General features: G+C 40.1%; 2 protein-coding genes across 3 annotated transcripts in view; one reads left to right on the forward strand and one right to left on the reverse strand.

Annotated features, from left to right (window-relative positions):
• The first annotated feature begins 1,107 nt into the window (after positions 1-1,107).
• Positions 1,108-10,251, forward strand: ANKRD40 (ankyrin repeat domain 40). 2 transcript variants are annotated; one of them, XM_032199781.1, is made up of 6 exons: positions 1,108-1,318; positions 3,834-3,982; positions 4,860-5,330; positions 5,907-6,088; positions 7,696-7,749; positions 9,305-10,251. In XM_032199781.1, the coding sequence occupies exons 1-6, from the start codon at positions 1,197-1,199 to the stop codon at positions 9,329-9,331; spliced, it is 1,005 nt and encodes a 334-aa protein (XP_032055672.1). In that variant the 5' UTR covers positions 1,108-1,196; the 3' UTR covers positions 9,332-10,251. The 2 variants fall into 2 exon arrangements, with proteins under 2 accessions (XP_032055672.1, XP_032055671.1); XM_032199780.1 differs by lacking the exon at positions 9,305-10,251 and having other exon boundaries at positions 1,114-1,318; positions 7,696-8,097.
• A 996-nt stretch (positions 10,252-11,247) lies between these two features.
• Positions 11,248-23,518, reverse strand: part of ABCC3 (ATP binding cassette subfamily C member 3) — a 47,497-nt gene continuing 35,226 nt past the window's right edge. Inside the window, exons 18-31 of the mRNA XM_032199793.1 lie at positions 22,715-22,882; positions 21,743-21,926; positions 20,688-20,793; positions 19,969-20,122; positions 18,468-18,675; positions 17,595-17,905; positions 16,662-16,861; positions 16,433-16,559; positions 15,582-15,683; positions 14,419-14,565; positions 13,272-13,430; positions 12,757-12,923; positions 12,007-12,201; positions 11,248-11,371 (exon numbers count right to left, since the gene is read on the reverse strand). Coding sequence (XP_032055684.1) covers positions 11,263-11,371; positions 12,007-12,201; positions 12,757-12,923; positions 13,272-13,430; positions 14,419-14,565; positions 15,582-15,683; positions 16,433-16,559; positions 16,662-16,861; positions 17,595-17,905; positions 18,468-18,675; positions 19,969-20,122; positions 20,688-20,793; positions 21,743-21,926; positions 22,715-22,882 — 2,337 coding nt within the window. The 3' untranslated portion in view covers positions 11,248-11,262. The remainder of the gene's footprint in view (positions 11,372-12,006; positions 12,202-12,756; positions 12,924-13,271; positions 13,431-14,418; positions 14,566-15,581; positions 15,684-16,432; positions 16,560-16,661; positions 16,862-17,594; positions 17,906-18,467; positions 18,676-19,968; positions 20,123-20,687; positions 20,794-21,742; positions 21,927-22,714; positions 22,883-23,518) is intronic.

Below are 23,518 nucleotides of genomic sequence, written 5' to 3' on the forward strand. Positions count from 1 at the left end.
CCTGTCAATCAGGAGCACATTTTAGTAAACAAATCCTAACCTTTTATTCCCTATTACCCGATGCGTGATCACCTCCCCTGTTTCCTCATTGGCTAAGTACTACAGGTTCACAAGCTACTCAATGCTCCTTTATACCACATATGTATATTTTTTCTTTATTTTTTTTCAACCCTTTAATTTCTCCTTTCTTATGTTTTGAGAACTTGTGATCTTTGTTCTACTGTTCTCACACTGCTCATCCTGTTTTTCTCAAGTTTCTACCTTATTTTGGAACAGTGAAGCCTTCTGCTGTCCACTTACCTACTTAGCATTTCTCCTTATTATGACTATACAACTACCTTGGAATACAGAAAATTAGTTCTCTACTGCAAAAACACAACTTTGTTTCTCACAATAACAACTTACTTCAACAGTTGGAAACACCTCACTAAATCAATGCAACACAACTGGTATGAATCCTATGTCTTAATATTCTCCAGCCTGGGCTTGTCGGACGGATGGGAGGTGGGTGTTTGCTTCAGAAAAAGGGAGCAGAATTGGGCTGTTTCTTTTGGGCTAGTTTCTTTTTATCACTCCAATTGCATTCAGACACCAAAGAGAGAGAGTAGCTACCAAATGGGGGTCCTCATGATTCCTGCAGGTGTCCCCGAATGGAGAAGTGGCCAGGGTTCTGGCTAGATGCCTGCCTGGAGCCTGGAGTTATTGTTTTGACTCTTTAGAATCGTGATTTATTATTATATATATATTTTTAAATAGTTCTGCTGACTCCTGAAGCTTGCCTTAGGACAAATCAAGAGCAATCAGAAATGGCTTTTCAAAACGAATACTGTAAACAACAGGTAACCTTTCACATTGATTTACAGGTAGACTTTAGGGATTAAAGGATTCTCACAGACAAAGCGAACTCCCTAGAAAAGGCCAACTTCACAATTTGGGAGCCCACAAGAGCAAAATGCCCAAGAGTTCGCGGCCCAGCAGGCAGGGCTGCGAGTAGGAACTAAAGCTCCAGGCCGGGGTTGTCACAGAGAATAGCGTCCCCCAGCAGAGTTTGGGGAGCGGGGCGCCTCGGGGCGCCCTAAAGCCGGCCGGGGGGGTCGACACCCTTCGCAGGGAGCCGGGGCCCGGCCGGGGGATGGCTCTCGGAGCTCGGGGGGGGCCGTAGCGGCCGTGGGGAAGCCGCCGAGGGGCCGGCCGCCATGGAGACGAAGGAGCTGCAGGAGCGGCTGCGGGAGGCGGCGGCGCTGGGGGACGCCGAGGAGGTGGGGAGGCTGCTGGGGCTCGGCGTGGACCCCAACTCCCAGAACGAAGTCAACGGCTGGTGAGGGGCGCGGGGGGCTGCGGGGACATCGCTGCTGCTCGGCGAGGGGCTGAGGGAAATGAAAATATCAGCCCCTCGCCGGGCGCTCCCCTGGGCGGGTGTTAGAAGAGAGGAAAGGGTCAGGGAGGTGTCGTTGTTAGACAAGTGTCAGTAAGGAGGCTGTGGGTGCTGCAAACCCCAGGTGGAAGCCAGCTGCTTTTCATGCCTTGGTGCCTCTTCAGGTCATTGTTCTCCAGTTTTTTTGGAGAATGTAAGGCAACAGAGCAAAGTAGCCATCAGAAAGTAAACTTCAGCTTGCCAGGGAGTGTTGCCTTATAACAAGGCTTGTTTTATTAACTTCTAAACCAGATTTGAAGATAACTTTCCATTTTACGTGGGAAGTTGCTGGCTGTTTCAGTGACACACAAACTCTTCAGCTGACAACCCTAAACCCGAGACTTTCCTGCAATGTCCTGTCCCAACGCTTGTAGGTTTGGGACTGCATCCCAGACCCTTTGGCATAGGAAACAGGATGTGCTCAGGCATTTGCAGAAGCTGTTTTCCTGAAGTTAATTCAGGCTGTAGTTTCCCTGCTGCATTGTGATTGAACTTCTAATTAAAAAAAAAAAAAAAAAAAAGGAAGGATAAAATTAAGAAAGCAGCTGGAGTTTTACAGGCAAAAGCCTGACCAGTAACTTTGAGAAACGTGGGACACCGACAGCTTTCAAAGTGTGAGGATTAAAACTGGAGCTTGTAAAAATCAGTGATTCCTAAGACTTTGAATCCGCGTGGTGTGTAGGATAAGCAGCTGCTTGTGGTCAAAATTAGTTTGTATCTAAAACCGTCACGTAGCAAAGAAATCTGACATAAGTATTTTTAAAAATAACGATCTGGTCATTTTTAACTGTGACAACAAATGGAAGTTTGCTGTTATTGAAGCCTTCTTGTTGAATTTAAGTTTTCCCAGTGAGCCTCTCAGTATGCCTGATGCAAAGAAGGTGCTGAGGCTGAGGGTAGGTATTACTCCTCTGTGTGAGACCGTATGAAATGCTCAGGGTGGATTCCAACATGAGGCTAGGGTTGTTGAGGCTTACGGACCTTCCAAACAAACTACACATGCACATGTTGTACATGTGCAAGGTCCCACGCAAATCCTGGGGATTTAACATACAGAAACAGCTTATAATCCTCACTGGAGGGTCATCACATGAGCAGTAAAAGCAAATATTGGCACATACTGTGCACTTTCTCCCACCACTTTGGTCCAAAGGAGTTTATGACTCAGCAGTGTGCCACTTCTGAATTTATGGAAACTATTCACACTTACGGAAATATTTGTGAGAGGTCCAGAAAGCACCACACAGCAAAACCACCCTAACCAGGTCTGAATTTCTTGAAGCTTGTCTCAGATGTTGTGGGAAGTTAGGAATGCTTTCTGCTAACAAAATTATTTTATCCCATTTTAAAATGGTACTTTCTATCTGAAATGCACAGCCCAACCATGGAGATGGAGTATAGGATTCTATAATATTGTTAGCAGTGTCAGCTCTTTAAAAGAATTGGCAACACAGTTCCTAGGATCATCTGTGAAGAAAAAAATGTGTACACATATACTGACACTTATGACACTTCAATTAGACTTAATTCTACATAACAACACTTGCTGCAGTGACTAGTGCCATTACCTTTAATTCAAAGATACTTTCTGTCATCAAGGTGCATTAATTTTAGTAAGAAGAAATTGTAGAAATAAGCTTTTTGTTTTGGGTAAGTCAGGCTTAAATCAGAATACATAACAATGAACAGGGTTTTGCAAGTTATTTTGTCCTTTTGTGGTTTTGTCTAACTTGTACCCCTTCAATAGATCAGAGTCTTTATTTTCTCCCTTACATCCTTTTATACATGAAAACTTAAAAGAACAGAATTTTATATACCAAGTTGGATGTTATTGGTCAAGACGCGACTGCAGTATATTGACTGTGTTTCTTTCATGAAGAAGAAAAAAAAAAATTGAAATTGACTTTCAATTGAAAGTTTTTTCCATTATAAGTATGTCATTTAGTTCTGCTGTATTTTATTTGATTCTTCAAACAAACAAGCACCTTGGAGAATGGTTATGTTCGTTTTTTCTAGAAGAGTTTCCTTCAACTAGAGCTAGAACATTAAAAGGTAAAAACTAGAGAAAGGTAATACATGACTAGAACCTAAGATAAGGAAAAATGGTAAGACTGTACGGCAGGTTATATTATAACGTGTAAGTCTACGAAGTCTATAGTACTATCGCTAAGGATGTCTTGAACTTTAAAAATACTGCTGTGGTAACTTGGTATCACAAGCATTAGAGCAAAGGAAAACTACATCAGCAGGTGTCACTGCAGGCTCCAAAACAAGTGCGAATTTGCAAGGGGCATTGCTATTAAAACTGCTTTTATGTTAGACATGCATTAGATCTTGTTCTAATATGCAGCAAGAATGAGTGGAAATCATTCTGCTGTAATTTAGTATTTCAAACAGTGTTAACATCTTCCATGTGCAGGACTTGTTTGCACTGGGCATGCAAACGGAACCATGCTCCGGTGGTGGCTTACCTGCTGCACTCTGGTGCCGACAAGGAGATCCTCACCAAGAAAGGAGAAAGGCCGGTCCAATTAACGTCAAAGAGGGAAATTAGGAAGATGCTGGGAGGTAAATCTATTGCCTATGGGATACGTGCTCTTTAAAGATGATGGGAGGAGGCTGTGCAAAGCACTTATGTTCCAGTGTTATTTTGCATTGCCAAATATTGTGTTAAGTTTTCATAATAACTGTGGCTTGATCTCTAGGGTGTTTGCTTAGCGAGAAACCAAAGTTTAAGAAAGGATTACCAACAAATTCCATACCCAGCTAGCCAAGTCTTTTTCCTTTCATACTGAAAAACAGTAAAAACTATTTTTTTTGAAAAATGCCATGATTAAATCAGTCACAGATAGATGCAGATTCCAATTTTCAAAAGGAGAACAGGGGAAAATATCTCAAATTTGAATGAAACCCTTACAGCGTATGAGCAATAAGTAATTTTCCTGTTGTTCTATGGAGTTTAGACACTGTTCAATAAATTGAAAATTAGCAGCCTGAAGAAACAGCTCATTAAAGCATATTGCAAGAGCATTTTTGTTGCATTTTGTAACTGCTGGTGTGGAGTAGGCTTTGCTGCAAGAAGTGATAAGTAATTTGAAATATGGTTGATTAGCAACCTTTCTCTTCCACTTTGTATTCCTTTGTCTTTGTTTTCATTATTGTCTCCCAGCTGTTGAATTGCTAATGTTTCAGTTCTCCCAGGACTGCGTGTTCTTTTCCCTTTATCCCCTGCCTTAATATCAAACATTATATTACCCTTTGTTTTTCATTGCCTTATACATTATGAAGATGATAGCATTATACCACTAGAGACCATGTAACAATGTGCTGGCTACAGATTAAAAATAAATAAAGGTTTAAAAAAAGGCAGTATTTAGAAGGAAATAGCACCCCCAGAATTATTTGTATTGGATTCTTGGATAATGTTGTTTTGTTTGTTTTACAGTGGAAGATGATGAACTCCCAGAGCTAAAAAACGATTCAGAACTGCCAATCATCCCTAATTATCTGGCTAACCCACCTTTCCCTTACATTTATAATACCATGAGTAACAATATTCCAGATCCCTCTGTGAATGGGAGTATCTCGTGTGCAGAATTGCAAGATCCTGACTCTTCTCCCTTACCTGAGACATGCACACAGGCATCAGTACAGCAGGAGAATGCTGCTCCTGAGGCAGCAGGCAGTAAGGGAGCTGCCCCATCTTTGCCCGGAGGCTGCGCCGTACCACGATGCTCAAATCCTGCCGTGCAGAACGGCCCCGTTTACCAGACACCTGCATCTTGGAGCAGAAGTCCTCCTTCGCCAGTTGGATCAAAACAGCCTGGACCTCAGCTAGGGAACGGCTCCTGCACGGGGCCTGTTCCAACGTTTCAGCCGGTTTTCTTCACAGGAGCTTTTCCACTTAATATGCAAGGTAACAGTAAAAGCCTTTCTTCTCACCTTTTTCTTAGAAATTTTCTCACCTCGGACAGTGAAAATGGACTAGTCAGCGTTACATGTACTCACAGTACTTCTAGAGGCTTTCAAGTTCTTGCGCATTAGGCATCCAGAAAACATTTGAAGGGAATTTAAGAGGCAGATATGTTGTTTTTGCTGGAACTGTTATTAAAATATTGATGAAAACATTTGCTGTTTGTCTCAAATGCTATGAAAGCCTACAGAAACTAGGGTAATCTACCTCTCTAAATGACATACCCTTCAAATAAAGAATGCATGTAACCAGTCAGCTGGAGAGAATCTCGGCTGGCTCAATCTGCAGAAAGACCTGAGTATTGAGGTGATCTATCATTTCTGTGGGTAAATATTGCCTGCCCAAGCAGGGATATTGTCCAGTAGTTTGCTTTCTGGGGATTCTTGTATTATTACAAATGATTAAAAAAAAAAAAAACAAAAAAAAACATGGCTAATAGAATGTAGAAATACTTAGTACATTTTTTTTTTCAATTCTTTTACACATCTGCCTATGAATGTACCTTTTTATTTTGAATAGAACTGGTGCTTAAAGTTAGAATACAAAATCCTAGTCTTAAAGAAAATGACTTCATTGAAATTGAACTGGACAGACAAGAACTGACCTATAAGGAACTGCTCCGAGTGAGTTGCCGTGAGCTGGGTGTTAACCCTGAACATGTACAGAAGATCAGAAAATTACCAAATACAATGCTAAGAAAGGTAAGAACTCTTAATTTTGAATGCAGTAACTTATAAAAAAAGATTTTTAGGTTACCATCAAAAGTAGTAGTTCATTTATCACCTGCATTATGCACGTGTTACAAAAAGTTGACTAGTTTGTAGCAATGCTCACTGTCTTAGAGACTAAAACACTGAAGAGGAGGAGTTAGGTGGTTAGTTGTGTCTGTTAGTGCGTGTTTCACCAATGACCCATGCACTCAAACAGCACTGTAGTGTTTTTATAGTGTTCTAGATTCCTTCAGACTTCCTAATGGTCTGGCCAAAGTTCCGTAACAGTCAACTGCAATGTTTGCAGAAGGTATGCGTGAAACAGTCACCAATTTTTATTATTACTATTTATATTCTAAGTGTTTCATGATTGGTCACTTTGAACTGGGCAACTAAAAACTCCCTTCAACTTTCAGCACTTAGTAGTGGTTTGTCTTCCTATAAAAAAAGTTCTTAAGTTTCTTTATCGTTTCCTTCCATAAACATTCAGTATTGAGCCCTATTTATATCTGATTTCTCCACTACATACTACAGTGCAAAACCATACTACTGTGACCTGTTAGCAGTGTTTAATGGGCCTGTAGCACTTAACTGAGTTTTTCTAGTTCAATAAGGACTGTACACAGTCCTTTTTTAAAATTATTTAAGAAATATTCTGAGTGCAGGTCTTTGAATGTAACTTTTTTCACTTCTGTGACATTTACCTGTTCAGCAGACAGAAAATGGACCTGCTGACCCGTTTTCCTGATTAATGGTTCACCTCTCTTTCACTCTCAAATGCCTCTACAGCATTGTTAGCTTCAGTCGTGGAGCTAATCTGATCAGTACTGGATTAATAGACTTCAGTGTACTGCATCTTCACCGAGTACAAGATGACTTACTATTTATTAGTCAAAAAAAGGAAAAGGAAAAAAAAGACTTAAGCAATTCTATCATTTGGCAACTTAGGTTGTTGTTGAAGGGAGTACCTCCAGCTCTTGTTACTCCAGACTGTCTTGGTAGGATTGCAGGACACTTACTGATCTTTGTGCTGACACAAATTTGATTCTACTGAATGCTGTCTAGCAGCAGAGTACTGCTGCAGAGGCGATCAGAGCTCGAGCTGTACTGGGGGAGGGTGTCTTCCGTCGGTCTCTAAAGACGCTGCTGAAGCCAGCTCAAGGATGGTGTTGGTGGGCTGCTCTAGAGGAAGCTGTGTGCAGGTCTGCAGGTCCTTCTTGAGTGGATGCAAGAAATCAATTCATAACCTTCTAAGAATTACCAAAAGGGGGAAGAATGGGGGCTGAGGTGGAGTTCAGCAGCATATACTCAAGGAATATAGCATGCAGTAGATCTTAGAAGCACAATTCCATTTATCACTTGCACTCCCTGTCACAGTGTTGCACTCCTTCTAAAACCAGACTTAGGCAAGTAACTGAATCGGATCCCAGAACAAATACAAGATGCAGCAGGATGTCTGCTTTCCAGTTTACTGTAAAGAACTGTCATATTTAGGGATAAATACATACTTTGTTTTAGTATAAGCCTACTATTTAATTTACTTCTGCTAAATTGAACATACAGTTTATCACCTAACAACTGACTGTATTTATTTAAAGGACAAAGATGTTGCAAGGCTACAGGATTTCCAAGAACTGGAGCTTGTTCTAACAGTAAGCGACAAAAACTTCCTTTTCAGAGTCCCAACACTTTCTGAACGGAGTGGTTATAACAAGAAGGCATCAGAACTGACATACTAATTGTTTAAAGAGTAAAACAAAATATTTGTATCTCTCATTTTAAAATAATATTTGAAATACAGTATCTATAAGGGCTAATGATGTGAAAAAAATCTATTTTGTTAACCTTGAAATAAACTAAAGATGTTATGCACAGTTACAGCCTCTAGTTAATCTAAGAGTAATTAGTCTGATATGAAAGTAGGTTATGCAAATTATGCAAAGGAAGTATTGGTAAAAATACCTGTTAATGCAACACTTTTCCTTACAAAAAAAAAAAAAGAGATAATCTTGAAATACTGTAGAGGTAGCAGCTCTCAGGGAAAGGCTTACCTTAAACTGTTCTAATAATTTGCTATAAAATAGCAGAGGTACTCATGCTAAAAAACCTGCCACGAAACCCATTTAATATTTGTACTGAGTCCGTTACCATTAGCACTCACTTTCTAAATAATTTATTTTTAGTCAGATCATATTTAGAAGGAAAAAAACAGGAGGGTTTAAATCTGTGTAAGAAGCACAAAACTATGTCTAGTTTAAATACTATTAAGTGACTTATTACCTGTGATTTCTTAATACCTGTTTACACCTTTCCCTATTTCTCAGGTTGAAACAAAAAGTGACCGTGATTATCCAAATCATAAATGTGCTCTCAACCAAAATCATAGATCCATTTTATTGTTGTCTGTCAATATATGGTATTGACATGTGCAATTTAAAATACTATTTTTGTTACTGTATTGAAAATACATTTCTCCAATGCTGCTTTTATGTTCCCCTTTGGAAGCACAAGAATTGTAATTTTATTGACTTCTTACACCTACATTCCTGAGAAAAATCATGTATTGAAACTTTAAAAGTTGCCTGTGTAAGAAGAAACTAATGAAATGCCCAGGGTTTTCTGAGCTAATATAAAAGTCTTGATGTTCCTATGCAATGTGCTATTTTTTTTTTTAATGACTTGTGTTTACCCATATTGCTTACTGAAAAAAACACTATTCTTGTTCCATAAAATTCAAAATCAGACTGCTGTGATATGAAATTCTGATATAAATAAATTGAAAAGTATTTAAAACAGCGAGCTGGATTTTATCTAACTTTTTAGGATTTTAATATTTACTCAGTCATCTGCATTTGAGGTAGAGTTGTATTCTGATAGCATAACTGTAAAGTATGTACTATGAATTAGATAAAAAAACTAAAGTACTCGATATAAACAGGCAGACAGATCATACCAAACTGAATTTCCCACAGCTTGTCTTCTCCCCTCTTCCCTCCCTGCCCCTCCAGTTTCTTTGGAAACTACAGCACCAAAGGACTTTGTTTTTGTGTTGTCTGATAGAGTTTACAGCTCAAATTAGCTGTACATTGCACATGGACCTGTGAAATGGGTCTTACAGCAGTAGCCTGCAGAGAAGGGACCCACCCAAACTAGCTGGAGGAAGTGCTGAGATGAAAACCCTCTAAACTCTTACCACTCTTCTCACAGAAGATGACTCCCTCTGACTGGCGTTAGGTGTCCTCCACAGCCTTTTCTCCTTTCTCGGAGACAGGGACAGGAACAGAAGTTGCTCTTCCCCGGCAGTCAGAGCTGTCGCCGGTATTACAGCTAAGACAATAGGAACTGGTACCCAGGTTTGCCCACGCTCTCCCATCCAGTGAATAGTCCTCTGAGCGCTGGGAAGCAGCTTCAGCAGGAGTGAGTGAGCACACAAGGGGGAGCCCTCTCCCTATCTGCTGTGTAGGCAGATGCCCAGCGCTCACCTGAAAGCACAGAGCCGTGCAAACACCCAAATTTCCTGCATCAATTACCTAGATTGAAGCTCGGTCTCCTAAGGACAATATCAAAACATTCTGTCACCACAAAATAGCCTCTTGTGAAGGCATTAGAGGTCAAATGTGGTCTGAGTCATCGGCAATATTGATTTCTTATACTAAAATGCTGGTAGTATATTACCTTCTGTATAATGGAATAATAAAATTCTTGTTCCTCATGTCATGCCTTGTCTTTTGCGTTGTCCCTGGCACACAGAACAGCCGTGGTTTATGCACCGGCTCTCTAAATGCCAGCTAAATCCATAAAGGTACCGAGCTGTTGTGGATTAACTAGTTAAAAGTAATGGAGAACAGCTCAGCTGTTAGGCTGATTGCCTTCATTGTTACACTAATAATCTTGTGCAGATGCTGATAGATAACTATGCATTCAGAAGAATATTTTTATACATTATGCAGTTTATACACAGAAGATACTATTAACACTCCTAACTTAATCTGATAAGTGTATAACCATTACATTACTGTATATGATAAATAATTCATTACTTTGTGCATTGCTATGTGAAATGTTAATTTCAAATGAATGCTTGGCTGCAGATTTCTTGTTTCAGTTTAAGAAGTATCGTTTGTAACAATTAATAAATGATTATTTTTTGTCTTCTCAAAGTTTTTTTTTTGGAACTTTACTTATAGAAAAACATAACTTCTTCTTGCCAGGTAGTTTTCCATAGTGTTTCCTACACCACCTAGGAAGTGAACAACTAAAGCAAAGGATATTCTATCAGATTCTAGAAGCACATATTGCCTAAACACAATACTCCCCATAATTTGAGGAGGTTTCTCTATCAACAATAAGGTAGATACTTCTGTATAACAAATAACATTATTTCAGGTGATAAGAGTTGAAAGAGTGAAATAATATCTACACAGAATGCATGTTCAGCTTAAGCTGAGGCTTACTCATGGCAACTTCATACAGGAGAGGTAGAAAAAATGGCAATACTTGTGTGCTTATCATGTCCCTGCAGGCTGGGCTCTAATAACCTGGCAGAAATTGCATAATTATTTACATTAAGCCATATCTGTAGCTTTAGTTTTAAATACAAATTATTCATAACCCTTAAGTTGAAGAAGAATTTTATAATCCTCAAGTTTCACTAGGTAGGGATATCAAAGGTCCTGGGATAAATCACAGACTTGAAGCTGACGTGTTCATCTCTATTCTCCTGCAATGAGCAGCTTGGAACCACTCAGAAACTAAACGTTCCTTCACTGTTTGTTCAAGCTGAGCCACTGGGCCTGTCTTTCCACTTCAAAACCAATGAACCCTTATACATAAGACACAAAACAGGTGTATTTTGTACCATGAATATAATTTACTAATTATAAACCAGAATACAGTACATATTGCCTTGTGATACATACATTTCCTTGGCAGAGTGCTTGGCATTCTTTGGGAAAGAAGCATATAATAAAATATTTTATAGAAAATATTTAAAAATATAAAATTCACTTTCTGGTCCTTAAAATTGTAAAATACTTTGTTAATATATCACAAGTCCACTACAAAAACTTTTGTAAATTACAGTACATTCACAAGTCACTTTTGTGGCAAGTCAGTTACAAAAAAAAAAAATTAACCAAAAAAACCCTCAACAAGGGGTCATCTTCTCATGCTAGTCCAGCATCTTTAGCCATACTGTAGAAAATACCCTTTGATGCTATAAGGTTTGCAGGTGTATCAAATTCAGCTATGGTTCCGTTGTCTAAAACGAGAATCCTGTGCAAAACAAAAGGTGGCAGTAAAAGATATGTCAAAATTCCTCACAGGAAATGTGATACCCATTTCTATCATAAAGCAAATACTGCTCTAATCTTTCTCTTGACTATTTTGCTCAATTATTTTCACACACTGAAGCACAACAGATGACAGACGTTCTCCCTGAACTGCTGTTTGACTTCAAAAAGTACAGCGCAATCACCATCTCCCAGAAAAAAAACTAAATATGGTTCCATTGGTAGCTTTGTAAAACATAGTACTGCAAAGCCATGGAGAGGCTTTGGGGAACGACTTGAAAAAGATCATTAAGTATAGTAATAGGGTTTGAAATAATTAATACAACAAGTGAAAAGGTTACAGCAGCTGCTGGTTAAAAAATGGATCCCTACATTTGCTGATAGTGCCATTCATGCAACTGGGTAGTATCTCTTGCACAGCTTTGGTTAATGAATTAGAACTTATGCCAACAGTAGCAAAATAAAGCCCAGATATCCTAGGATTATATGGCTTAAACATCGTTGCTTATGTACTATCTGACAAGAGCACCAGCGTGACTATCTGGAGACAAATCAGACCCTGCTTCACATACCCAGCACACTGGCAAGCCCCAACACATGCACCATTAAGTGTTTTACCTCGTGTAATCCATAATTGTGTTCAGCCTGTGTGCTATTGTCAGCACCGTGCAGTCTTCAAACTGAGTCCTAATTGTCATCTGGATAAGATCATCTGTCTCCAGATCGATAGCTGCCGTTGCTTCATCTAGGATCAGGATTCTCGTCTTGCGAAGTAGCGCCCTTGCGAGACAGACGAGCTGCCTTTGGCCAACACTGCAAACAGAGACAAGGCTTTCACAGAGGCCCCACTGCTCCTTTGCTCTCCATTGTTTAAAAATCTCTTGTTCTGGAGCAGATTACTCATCAGATAAAGTTACCGAACAAGAAAAAAAATTATTTAGCTAACAGCCCAGCCTGTCAGCCCTCAAGGAAATAAATACACATTGCAGCATTACTCAGCTACTTTCAGAGGACTCTTACTCGGCACAACAGTTACATGTTACGGCAGCATTTCCCTTCCTACCAAACCATGGATAAGGGATTGCCTATTGATAACACCCTGACATCCTGCAATTTCTTTCTATACTGATAAGACAAGATTTTGGTTTGGGAGAAATTCTTCCCAGTAGCAAAAGAGAATCAGGTAATTCCTGGAAGAGGCAGAAGAGCAATAACATGTTTGAGCCTTACTGGTTTTCTTGGGACAGGAATTGGTGGCCAAGTACTTTAGGACACAACAAATTACAGTGTAAACTTGTGCTCAAGCGTTACTCACTGTTAGAGCTGAATGAAAGCTTAGTGTAAATTTCTAATCCAAACATTCCTTACCTAAGATTTTCTCCACCTTCTGAGCATTCGTATTCCAACATGGATGGCTGACTGCTGACAAACCTCTTCAAATGAGACAGTTCAAGAGCTTTCCATATTTCTTCATCTGAATACTTATTAAATGGATCCAGGTTCATCCTCAGTGTCCCAGAAAATAGAACAGGATCCTGGATAGAAAACAAGCTTCCATTAGGCAAGTGCTTTAGCTGTTTTAAGTACAGATATTAATATACAAGTTATTAAGTGTCTATTGCATTGAAGGTGGGCCACCTTCCAGTCCTATCCACTATGAAAATACAACACATTATACACAGACTCTAAAGATATTTTACTCTAAACTCTGTTTTATCACCCACCATCAGCTTGTAAGTTGGCAGGACAGGACCACATAAGGAAATACAATGACTTGTTTGCGTGAACCCATTTTTTGAATGCAACAAAGCATTTTCCTCTGTGGTTTAACTACTATTTGTGGTTTGATAACCTTCCTTTATTGTGATGCACAGAAGGTGTACCTGAGGAATAATTGTTAGCCTTGATCGAAGGTCATGGAGGCCGATCTCTGAAATTCTCACACCATCAATTTTAATTTCCCCTTTTGCAGCTTCCAGGATCCTAAAGAGACAGAGTGTCATGGAGGACTTCCCTGCTCCAGTTCTGCCAACAATCCCAATCTACAACAAATTGGAGGATTAACAGCAATGCATATAGTTAAAAACAAAATACTACTACCACCACCAAAACAAAATGCCAAGGTTTCTCTCAGAGGTTTTATACAAGATAGGAATCTAAAAAAAAGAATGCAACAACCCTTCTCTAGAAAACTGTGTCATACATTACAATGTATGTGTTGTCATTCCCATAATTATGTATAAAGGCCTACAATCATCCTACATGAGTTTGGGCAATTAGCTGGAGTACCCATGTTAGGGATTACTTACGTTAGCATAACAGACAAGGAGAAAAATTAGATTTTTAGATGACAATTCAGATTTTATCATAAGCACATATATCAGAACTCCAGAAGGCAATTGTCATTCTATCTGCTTAGTATAAGGATAAAAATGTACTACAAGGTGGTCCTGCTTGAGCAGAGGGTTGAACCAGATGACATCCAGAGATCCTTTCCAACCTCAAACATTCTGCGATAATGCCCTCTCCTATTAATAGCCTATTGACTGGAGGACTTTCCCATGCTAGTTGTTCTGTCAACAGCACACAAAGCCCAGTACTTTCAATGGAAGCATGAAGAGAATCTCCCAGAACAAAGACAATTTCCCGATTAAGAAAGCAAAGAATGTCATTTCCTTCCATGCCAAAAATTTCACAGGCAAAGCCAGATTGTGGAAAAAGCTGGAATTCCTTCTCCCATCTACATCTCCTCAGAAAAGCATTTTTGTCACTGAAATTCTGTCACTTGCAATCACTGGTGCCTCCTACGCGGTAATGCGACGCCAGCCTAACTTTTAAAGTCCAGAAAGACCCACGCAGTCGGTTCTATTGCTTCCTGCCTGAAGGATGCTGCCACAGTCATTACTGCTGGACATCTTATGTAGTCTGCACTACTGAGGCAGCTGTTCACGTAGCCCCTGTCCTTTATCCGTGGTTGTCACTGGAGGCCCAGAGCAAAGTTACAACAGAGACATGGAACTGGTTACTCACCTTCTCTCCACCGTGCACTTGGAGGTTTAGATCCTTCAGCACTAGGTCCAGGCCCTTCCTGTACCTCACTGAATAATTCACAAATTCCAGCTCGCCCTTGGATGGCCAGTCTTCTGGGGGACTCTTATCCTCAATTATCCAGGGAGCCTGAAGAACACAGAAATTAGAAACACCTCATACAGGTTAAAAAAATTAATAATTCAAACTCAGACACAAACATTAGCATTTATGGGTTACTAGAAATACATGTATAACTGATAATTGAATTTCCAGTTACAAATTAAAAACAGTTTCTTAAGCATCCACCCATTTTGGCCATTGTTGTGAAATAAATATAAAAAATATATCTGAGCATATGAAGTCAAATCCTCACCTGATACAAGTTAACGTTTTTTTTTTCCATTAACATCAACAGAACACTATCTGTTCCATGCCAGCTCAAGCTCTGGCTTATAATACACATCTCACATCTTGTCTACCTTCTTTTTTTTTTCTTAAAGATCAAATATTTTATCTCCAGAAACTTGCACTACAGCTCTTCTCAGAGTCTCCATTTCCTAATTCTTAGTCTCCCATATACACAGGGATAACAAAACCCACCATGTCCACAGGGCAGCAGATTTCCCAGCATAGCTCCATCTGCTACCTTTAAAAGTATTTGGCAACAAAAGAAAATGATCGGATGATTTTTCTGGATTAGGCAGCGCAGTGTTCCTGGAGATGTTCTTCTCTCAAGGGAGAGGAGGTCTGATTAAGCTGATTAAGTATAAATACTTTTGAAAACATGTGCATAGACTGATAATTGTAGTGCAGCTGTGCTCAGAGGCAGGATCACAGCACCATCTACGCAGGTAGGACGACACATCAAACACTTCAAACCCAATGGGAGCAATATTCTGATAGTGAAAATCATATCTGTTATGCTATAGCCACTCACACTAGCAGAAAATGAGATGCTAAGCACAGACTGCATGATAGCAGCAATAATTCAGAGCTGTGGTAGCATAAATTACAGTTCAGAGTGTGACATTTGTTCAGGCTAAATGGTAATACTCTCAGTGGAGGAATTCTCTGTCAAGAGTCTGAAGAAAGACCAGGTAAACATTGCTTGTTAAAATTTTGCCATGCTTCTTAGTGAACGTGCTGGACTCTAAGTAGCTGACCTCTGTTTCTGTTTCTGAATACTCTTTTATTCTTTCAACAGCCACAATGTTAGTTTCAAGATCGGAAGTCATTCGGACCATCCAATTCAGAGACAAGGTCACCTGGAGAAGACAAGGAACAAAATATTGCCCACAGAGGAACAACAGCAGATTTAACAACAAAAGTGAATGCTGTTGTTAAGACATGGATTCACACTGATATTACAAATGGAGTAATTACCTTTGCATCAACATTAATACAGATACTGGAACAAGAAGTCCACAGATAACCAGGTATTCATGTGAAGAAGCATGTCTTTGAAGAGTGCTTTAATAATTGCCCCCCCCCAAAAGTTGGTGTCAACTCATTCCCCAAAGTCATGTGTCTCACTTGAAAACTGCTTACAGCAGTCCTGCACACTCATTGTATCTAAAAAGCTTCTGACAAGAGCGAGACCATTAAATCTGCTGAACTGTTCATAGGTTGGGTGAGTACAGTTTATCTTGCTATTTATGAATCCTGTTGATCTCCCTGTGATTACCCAAACATACAGATGTTCTATGTAGCAGGCAAAACATGGGACACCTTAAGCCCATGCTGCTTAAATGAGCTGTTGTTGGCAGGTGCACCTGACGTTCTTGGGCTGCTTGCACGCTGCCACTAGAGATACTGGGGTGCAGCACACTCTCAGTGCTCCCAAAGTGCCCTAAACTCCTACTGCATGTGGACTTACTGATGGCCTGTCAGCATTAAGTGTAAATCTCTACTGTTTCCAGATATTCCACAATTCTTTTTTATCATTTTCTTATTAACTCCAACTTAGACAAGTACTTCATTACTGCTAATTTATCAAGAGTGCTACAACACGTACCTGTAATGCATAAGATACTGAAAGTCCTACCAAGCCAGCATTCAGACTGTTTTTACCAATCACAGCAAAAAGGGCAGCAAAAAGGACAATACAGTTCCCCACAAACTCAACTCGAATACCCAGCCACCTGGTCAAAAGGCAGACATAAGAAGAATGGTAAATGCTTGCTTGGACCTGTTGTGCAAACACAAAGAACTAAGCAGAAACAAGAAGTTATATTCCTCTATACCTGTTTGATACAATGCCAGGATAGTAACTCTTCTGATTTTCATCCACCTTCAGATCGCTGATGTCTACAAAGGATTTCTGTCTCCTGTAGGCTCTGATGACGCTGGCTCCTGATATTGTTTCTGAGAAGTGTGAGTAGATGGGAGATCTGCTCACAGACTCCAGACGCTTCAGCTGACGGGAGGTAGCTACATAGAATCGCTGCCATTTTTTGGAGAAAGTTGAAGGGTACATGAAATAATTACTCTTTTAATTATCAGCTAAATGATTATTAGGTTAGGGGATTATTAGGTTAAGGATTTAAAAGATTTTTAATGATGCACTTAAACCCTTAAAAGTATTCCCTATAATTATGAAGTATTTCAAGTCAAGTTATCTTTGTTTCATTCCAAAATAGAGTTTTGGATGACTGCCATTTCTATATACTGTAAGATGAATTTATCTATGTCACTTTACATTCAGGTAACATAGCCTAACAAAATGAATGCATTTGTAGGAGCCTCATTTTCCACGAAAATGACCATGAATTTGTACCTCCATTATCAGGTCTCTATTTACATACTAACATATGCTTCATTTTTGCTCAGAAGTCAATAAAATTGATTCTATTTTCAGCATTTAACTCCTTTCCACCTTAACAACTTGTCAGTATGTCAAATACATGCACACTTCAATATATTAAAATGCACTGCAGTTCTATCTCTAACAGTAGGCTTGCTTGTTATTACTTAAAAGCAAAAAAAGTTATGCCATTTTATGACGATGTTCCACAGGAGACACCTCCTTTATTGAGAGAAGTAAATAATGTTTTGCCTACATAAACATAGTTACTTCAGATACTGCAATTTTACCCTAGATTTTTCTTAAAACACAAAAAACCACAAATAATGCAGTAATAGCCATTATGATGGTAGTGAGATATTTTTCTAGTTACCTGAACAAAGAAGTACAGAATTGCAAGTGGAACTATAACCACAGCAAAGAGTGGAGTACTTGCTATAATCACAATCATTGTCGATAAAGAGGTGAAAAATGTTCCAAGGAACATCAAGATGGTCGGTGGGATGACTTCATCAATGACATAGATGTCCTTTGAAAAGCGGTTGATGATTCGGCCGGTTGGAGTGGTGTCATAGAAGGACTGCGGTGTGTGAAGTTTGTTCTCCAGCAGAGCCGTGTGAAGCGTCCGGGCTGCATTAATGCCTCCCATCGCCAGGGTGAAAGAGGAGACGAGCACTATGAGGCCTTCCAAGTGAAGAGATGTGTTAACCAGCGAGCATGATGTACTTGATTTGTAGCTCTTTGACTCTCAAGCAGCTTCTGTTGTGCTAGAAGCCTCTTTGCGTTATTACATATTCCAAGTCCACCTCCCTCTTACCATGCACATCAGCACCGTGGCATTGTGGTCACTGCTGCCTTACAGACACGAATATGCCCCATGGATTTCACCGTGCTGTCCACAGAAGACAGATGCATAACCATCTTCCCTCTGCAAGCCTCCATGAAGACCTAATGCTACAACTTCACCCCAACCTCTGTCTTTTCTGCACCTGAGTTTTCACAGTCTCACTCCAACTTTTCTCTCCCAGACTTCCATGTCACCCATGGAAACCCCTCCAAAGGCTTCACAGCACAATCACAAGTGGGGGACCGAGCTCAGACTTTCTGGTTCTAGGTTTCTTTACTTCCCTTGCTTAGGATAAGATATTGCTGGCAATTTTGGGCCACCAGCAACTAGTACAATGGCTTTCCCATCTAATTCCTCTTTGATAAGTACTAAGACATCATGATTTTTATCTGGTCTTACCTTGCAAGAGGCCCAAGGCAGCATAGACTCCAATTCGCATGGATGTGTTGTGCTGAGTCCCGTTTATCACTGGCTCGTTGGTCCAGTCACTGAGCCACACATTGGCCCCAATCGAAGCAGCATTTTGACAGCAGTATAGGAAGCATATAGCTAAAGAGATGACAGGGCTGACAGCCTTCACGTATTGCCAGAACACTGTTAGCTTTACCTGCAAAAATCACACCAAAGCTGGTTTGTACAACTTACTGACTCAGAAGTACAGACAGAAAAAAGAATCCTTCAGCAGAGAAACTGCTGAGTTCAAAACTGCTCAAAATCTAACAGACTGCAGAGGGTCTCCATGTCAGGGGGGTAACTTCCTAAACAAGTCAGAAACTTATCTGAAATATTCTTTTCCTCCATTTTGATGAACTGTATTAGTTTTGTGGGGTTTTATTTTTTAAGACTGCCAGACAGGGCTGGGAAGAGGTTGATCAAATAGCTGCAAAGGATGGGTAACAAGAACAGCAACCAAGACTTTCAGGCAAAAGCAAATCCAGCTCAGGACTACATAAAGGGCCTATTCAGGTCCTATTTTAGGCCTCCATTCAGGTGTCTTCACAATAAGTTTTAAGGTAATGCAAAAAAAAAAAAAAAAAAGAAAAAAAAAAGCAGATAGGCAAAAAGACAGAGACTCAGGACACAACAATCTCTAAAAAAGGCATAAGGAAAAACAATTTAGAGAACAAGTGTTGCTGATTAGGGACTTTAACAGCTAAAATAATCCACAGAAACAGTCAAATGTCTGTGCTACGAAGCACGTACATCAGACAGTAAACAGGACATGCCGAGTGGTAGGACACCTTCTGAAGTGGCAGGAAGGGGTTTTCTTTGACAAGATCACCCTGTGCCTTTTTCATCCACTCCTTCCTGTCCCTGGATTTTATGTCTTTATTCCTATCTTCTCTTTTTCCCTTTTCCTCTCTTTTTTCTCTATTCCTGTTTTACTCACTGGCCCTGCTCGCGGAGAGTGCAGCCCATTTTGTACCCATGAGCATAAACTGCTCTTGAGGATGGTGTGGCAGGTATCGTTTAGACAGAACAGATCCACTGGCACGCAGCAGGCAGCTGGCTCGTAGAACCCACTGCTGCAGGTCATCAAATACCCAGTGCTGCAGCTGGACTTGCACAGCAGCCAAACAGTTTAAAGACCAACAGTGCTGAAAGCTCTGCAACGCAAAGACAGAGCTGACAGAGTGCAGTGCTATGCAGTATCAGGTGACTGTGGCAGGAGCTGGAAAGAAAAGAATCCCTTCCTAACTACACAGCCTTTGCCAGGTGCAGAACTCCCTGCCAAAAGCCCAAATTTGAAGGATCAGTGGCCACCAGATTAATTCCTAAAACGTGCTGTCATAATTTATACAATGCATTTAACAGAACTGGATCAAATGTAAAAGTAAAAAAGATATTTTTTCAAGCAGGAAAAAATGAAGAAAAAGGAAGGGGGAAAATCACACTATACCGTTCCCGTTTCAGTGGTTTCTGCCTGAATAAGCTTCTCGTTAGGATTTTTTCTTGGCAGAGGAGGCTCAGCTGGCTTCTTTTCACAGACTCTCCGTTTCGTTGACATTTTGTTGGGACATTCTCCTCCCTCAGAAGATATTACACTAAGTTGCCTAGTCAAAACAATAGAGTCATTAGGAGAAAGAGGGCATATTGTGGCTGTGCTAAAGCAAGAATGGGATGCAGCAGACTGGACTTCATCCCAGATCTTTTGCTCTGTTCCCATGCCAGCCTCACTTGCAGATATGGGTGTATGTAGGATCCTCATGCATGTACAGTGATGTTCAGTAATGCCAGAACTATAGCTCCTAACAAAGGCTGTAGCAAGGACTGGACACTTTGATACAGGGCATTAGAGTCCTCATTGCAAAACAGGCTTTTCAAAGTTAACCCCCGAGTTTCTGTTTTCACATCAACAGTAACTGGAGAGTGTTCCAAGGGTATGGTTATTAAAAAGTTGCTTTAAGAAGTTGGTTCAATTTGGATTAAAAAGAAGATTGCAGGAACAGGTGTTTGATCTTTGCGTGTTCTTTCACATTTACTTTCAAAAGGACTCTAAAACAATTTATTTCTAAGAGGAAACGAAGTCGCAGACTGAGAGACAGTATTTGATTAACATCTTTCAGATGTGTTTTACCCCAGATACAGATTACAAACACAAGAGGACTTCATGTTTACCTAAGGAACTGTTTGCGGGCCTCGTTCGTCACAGGTTCGTTATCTGCCAGATCGGTGTGGATGCTGAGGGTGTCTTCAGCTAGCAGGACCTCTTCCTCTTCCACCACTGCAAGACAAGATTGCATCTCAGAGTTTCTGCTGAGTAAAACAGAAAGCAGAGAAACAAGTGGCCAGGCAAAGCAAGGGTAACGAAAATCAATAGCATAGCAGGAAAATCACAGTACATAATCCCATCATTAATCACCCCCAATGGCAGTAGTCACATCCTTTCGGTGCATCACTTTACTAAATTGCAAAGGTCTTGTGAGGCAGATTGGTGACCAAATGCATTTACATCTCATTGCCTTAGTGCATCCAAAATGCTAAGTGATAGTGTTATAGTTAGTTCTAGCTAAATTTACATATAGAACATGCTCTAGGCATGATCTTGGGATGGGGTCTCATGTCAGGACCTACTGAAAGCCTCTGCTATTGCTAAAAGATGCCATGCATGTTCCTTTCTGCATGTCTGCCTAGAGCACAGTGCTGCAATCAAAGAGCGTGAGAACACTGCCACACAAAGGAAACATTTACCAAAATGCTTTAATCTTGCAATATTTCATCAGCATAAAAACAACCTTAAAGGTAACCCAAGATTAAAATATCATTTAACTTGTGTGAAAAAAAAAACCACACCACACAACATGAAAACAAAGGAAAAATACCAAATTCTGTGTAGCCCTTGTAATAGCAGACCCCAGTTTGTTCTTTCCTATTCCATTTTCCTGATGAGCTCAACCTTGTCAATTGTAAAAGAAATTCTCAACTTTAAAATAATTTCAAACACAAGAATCATTTTTTCTAGGACAAATCAAATGCAATTGTTGAACTAAATTTATTTGGGAAAACATTTATCAATAAAACAGAACTGGCCAAAGACAGCATTTCTTATAGAAGTGCAGAAAGGAAAGACAAAAGCCAGGATGTCAAGAAGGAGCAGTGGACAGTATACAGAGAAAGTACCTGTCATCTGGTTGACAGAGAAAGACATATTTTAAGAAAAAGCAGTACTGTACTTGTTAGTTCATCCTCTTCGATGCCTTCATCAAGTGCATAATTTCGAAGGAATTCTGCAAAAGCCTTGTTTTGTTTCAGAAGGTCTTGGTAAGATCCCATTTCAGAGATTTTGCCATCTACCAGGACAATTATATGGTCTACCTGAGGCAGGAAACCAATGCCATGGGTCACCAAAATACGGGTCTGGATAGGGAAAAAGAGGAAAAAAAAACAAAACAAAACAAAACATACATCTCTAAGTTGTCGTTGAGATTAAATGCTGCAGTGCATTAATGCTACCCAACAAGTCAAATAATACTGCATTTTTGAGACAGGGAGTGAATTATCATCTTACGGTGAAATGCCAAGAGAAATACACTGCCCTTGTTAGTCAAATTAGCTTCGAAAAATCTACATGAACTTACTATGCTTCCTACTACATGCTGATATAACCACAAAGGGAAGTAAAACAACTGAGTCATCACTCCCCTCTTTCCCACGTGCTAAGTTTCTTTGCCCTCTTTCCCTTTTAAGCACTGAGACAGTCTGAGAAGATTGTAACAGGAGTAGAAGGGGAAGCAGAGAGGTTGTAATTTGGCTGCATACTGCCAAAGATTTCTGTAAAATTAGTAAGCTGTTGCAACTTCCTCACTGTGCCACCTCTGAGTAACAAGCAATACTAAGCTGACAACCTCTACAAGATCCTACAAATGTCTTGATTTTGGACATTTCAAATAGTTGGGTTTTTAAAAAGACAGAACAGGTTTTTGCCTCTACATGTTCTGACTAGATCACATCACTTTTGCACATACCTAAATAGCAGCTCACCACAGAATCTGTGCTGTGGAGAAAAGGTGTCTGCACTGCCAATTAAACACAGAAATTCAGGAATGATTCAGCACTAAAGCCTCGGTGGTGAAACAACTTTCCTGTTACCCATTAGTGTTTCAGAGCTTATGTGCATTTGTAAGAGAATCTAAATGTCAGCTTACTTTTCCTTTAAGTACCCCATCTGGACCAATAACTTTGTCAAAGATGTGCTTTGCAACATGCGAGTCCACAGCAGAAAGAGGGTCATCTAACAGGTAAATGTCCGAGTTACTGAACACTGCACGAGCAAGGCTCACTCGCTGCCTCTGGCCACCAGAGAGGTTGATGCCCTGAAGGGAAGGAGAGAGCAAAATATATCACACCAATCAGTTCAAACAACAGCTATGACTTTTTATGGCTCATACACCACCAGACACATGGATGCTAAATGAAACACGAGATGCTGAAGAGAATAACGCACTCAGAGCCAGGGAAAAGAACAGAACGCCTCTAAATCTGTTCGCTGCCAAACTTCCACTCACCCAGCAATCTGCAGACAGAATAAGCCTCTCACTTAATAAGCTCCTAAAGGGAGCTGTTAAAACTCAAAACAATGAAAAGGAAGACTGTCAACAAGGACATAAAATGAAAACACTCAAAGCAGGGCTGCAGCACCTGGAATGTCTTCCATGTCTCTTATCTTACATACAAATCCATCTATCCACCCAACTTCACGAAATCCATCTCAGATTTAGTGGTCTATGAAAGAAAGCTTTGTTGGCAATCACTGACGTAAAAGTTTCTTGTTAAAATGAGACGTTAAGGGATGATCATATTACTTCTTTTACTTGAAGCACACCATATGTTTCCTCCCTTTTTATCCATATGGGAATAGGAAGGACCTCAAGTATTCTGGCCAGATGCACGCTTACAGTTGGACTACAAATGGAAATGCTCTGATCCACCAGGGCTCGGTGTGCAATTAT

This window comes from Aythya fuligula, chromosome 18 (genome assembly GCF_009819795.1).
Source record: "Aythya fuligula isolate bAytFul2 chromosome 18, bAytFul2.pri, whole genome shotgun sequence".
NCBI classification, from domain to species: domain Eukaryota; kingdom Metazoa; phylum Chordata; class Aves; order Anseriformes; family Anatidae; genus Aythya; species Aythya fuligula.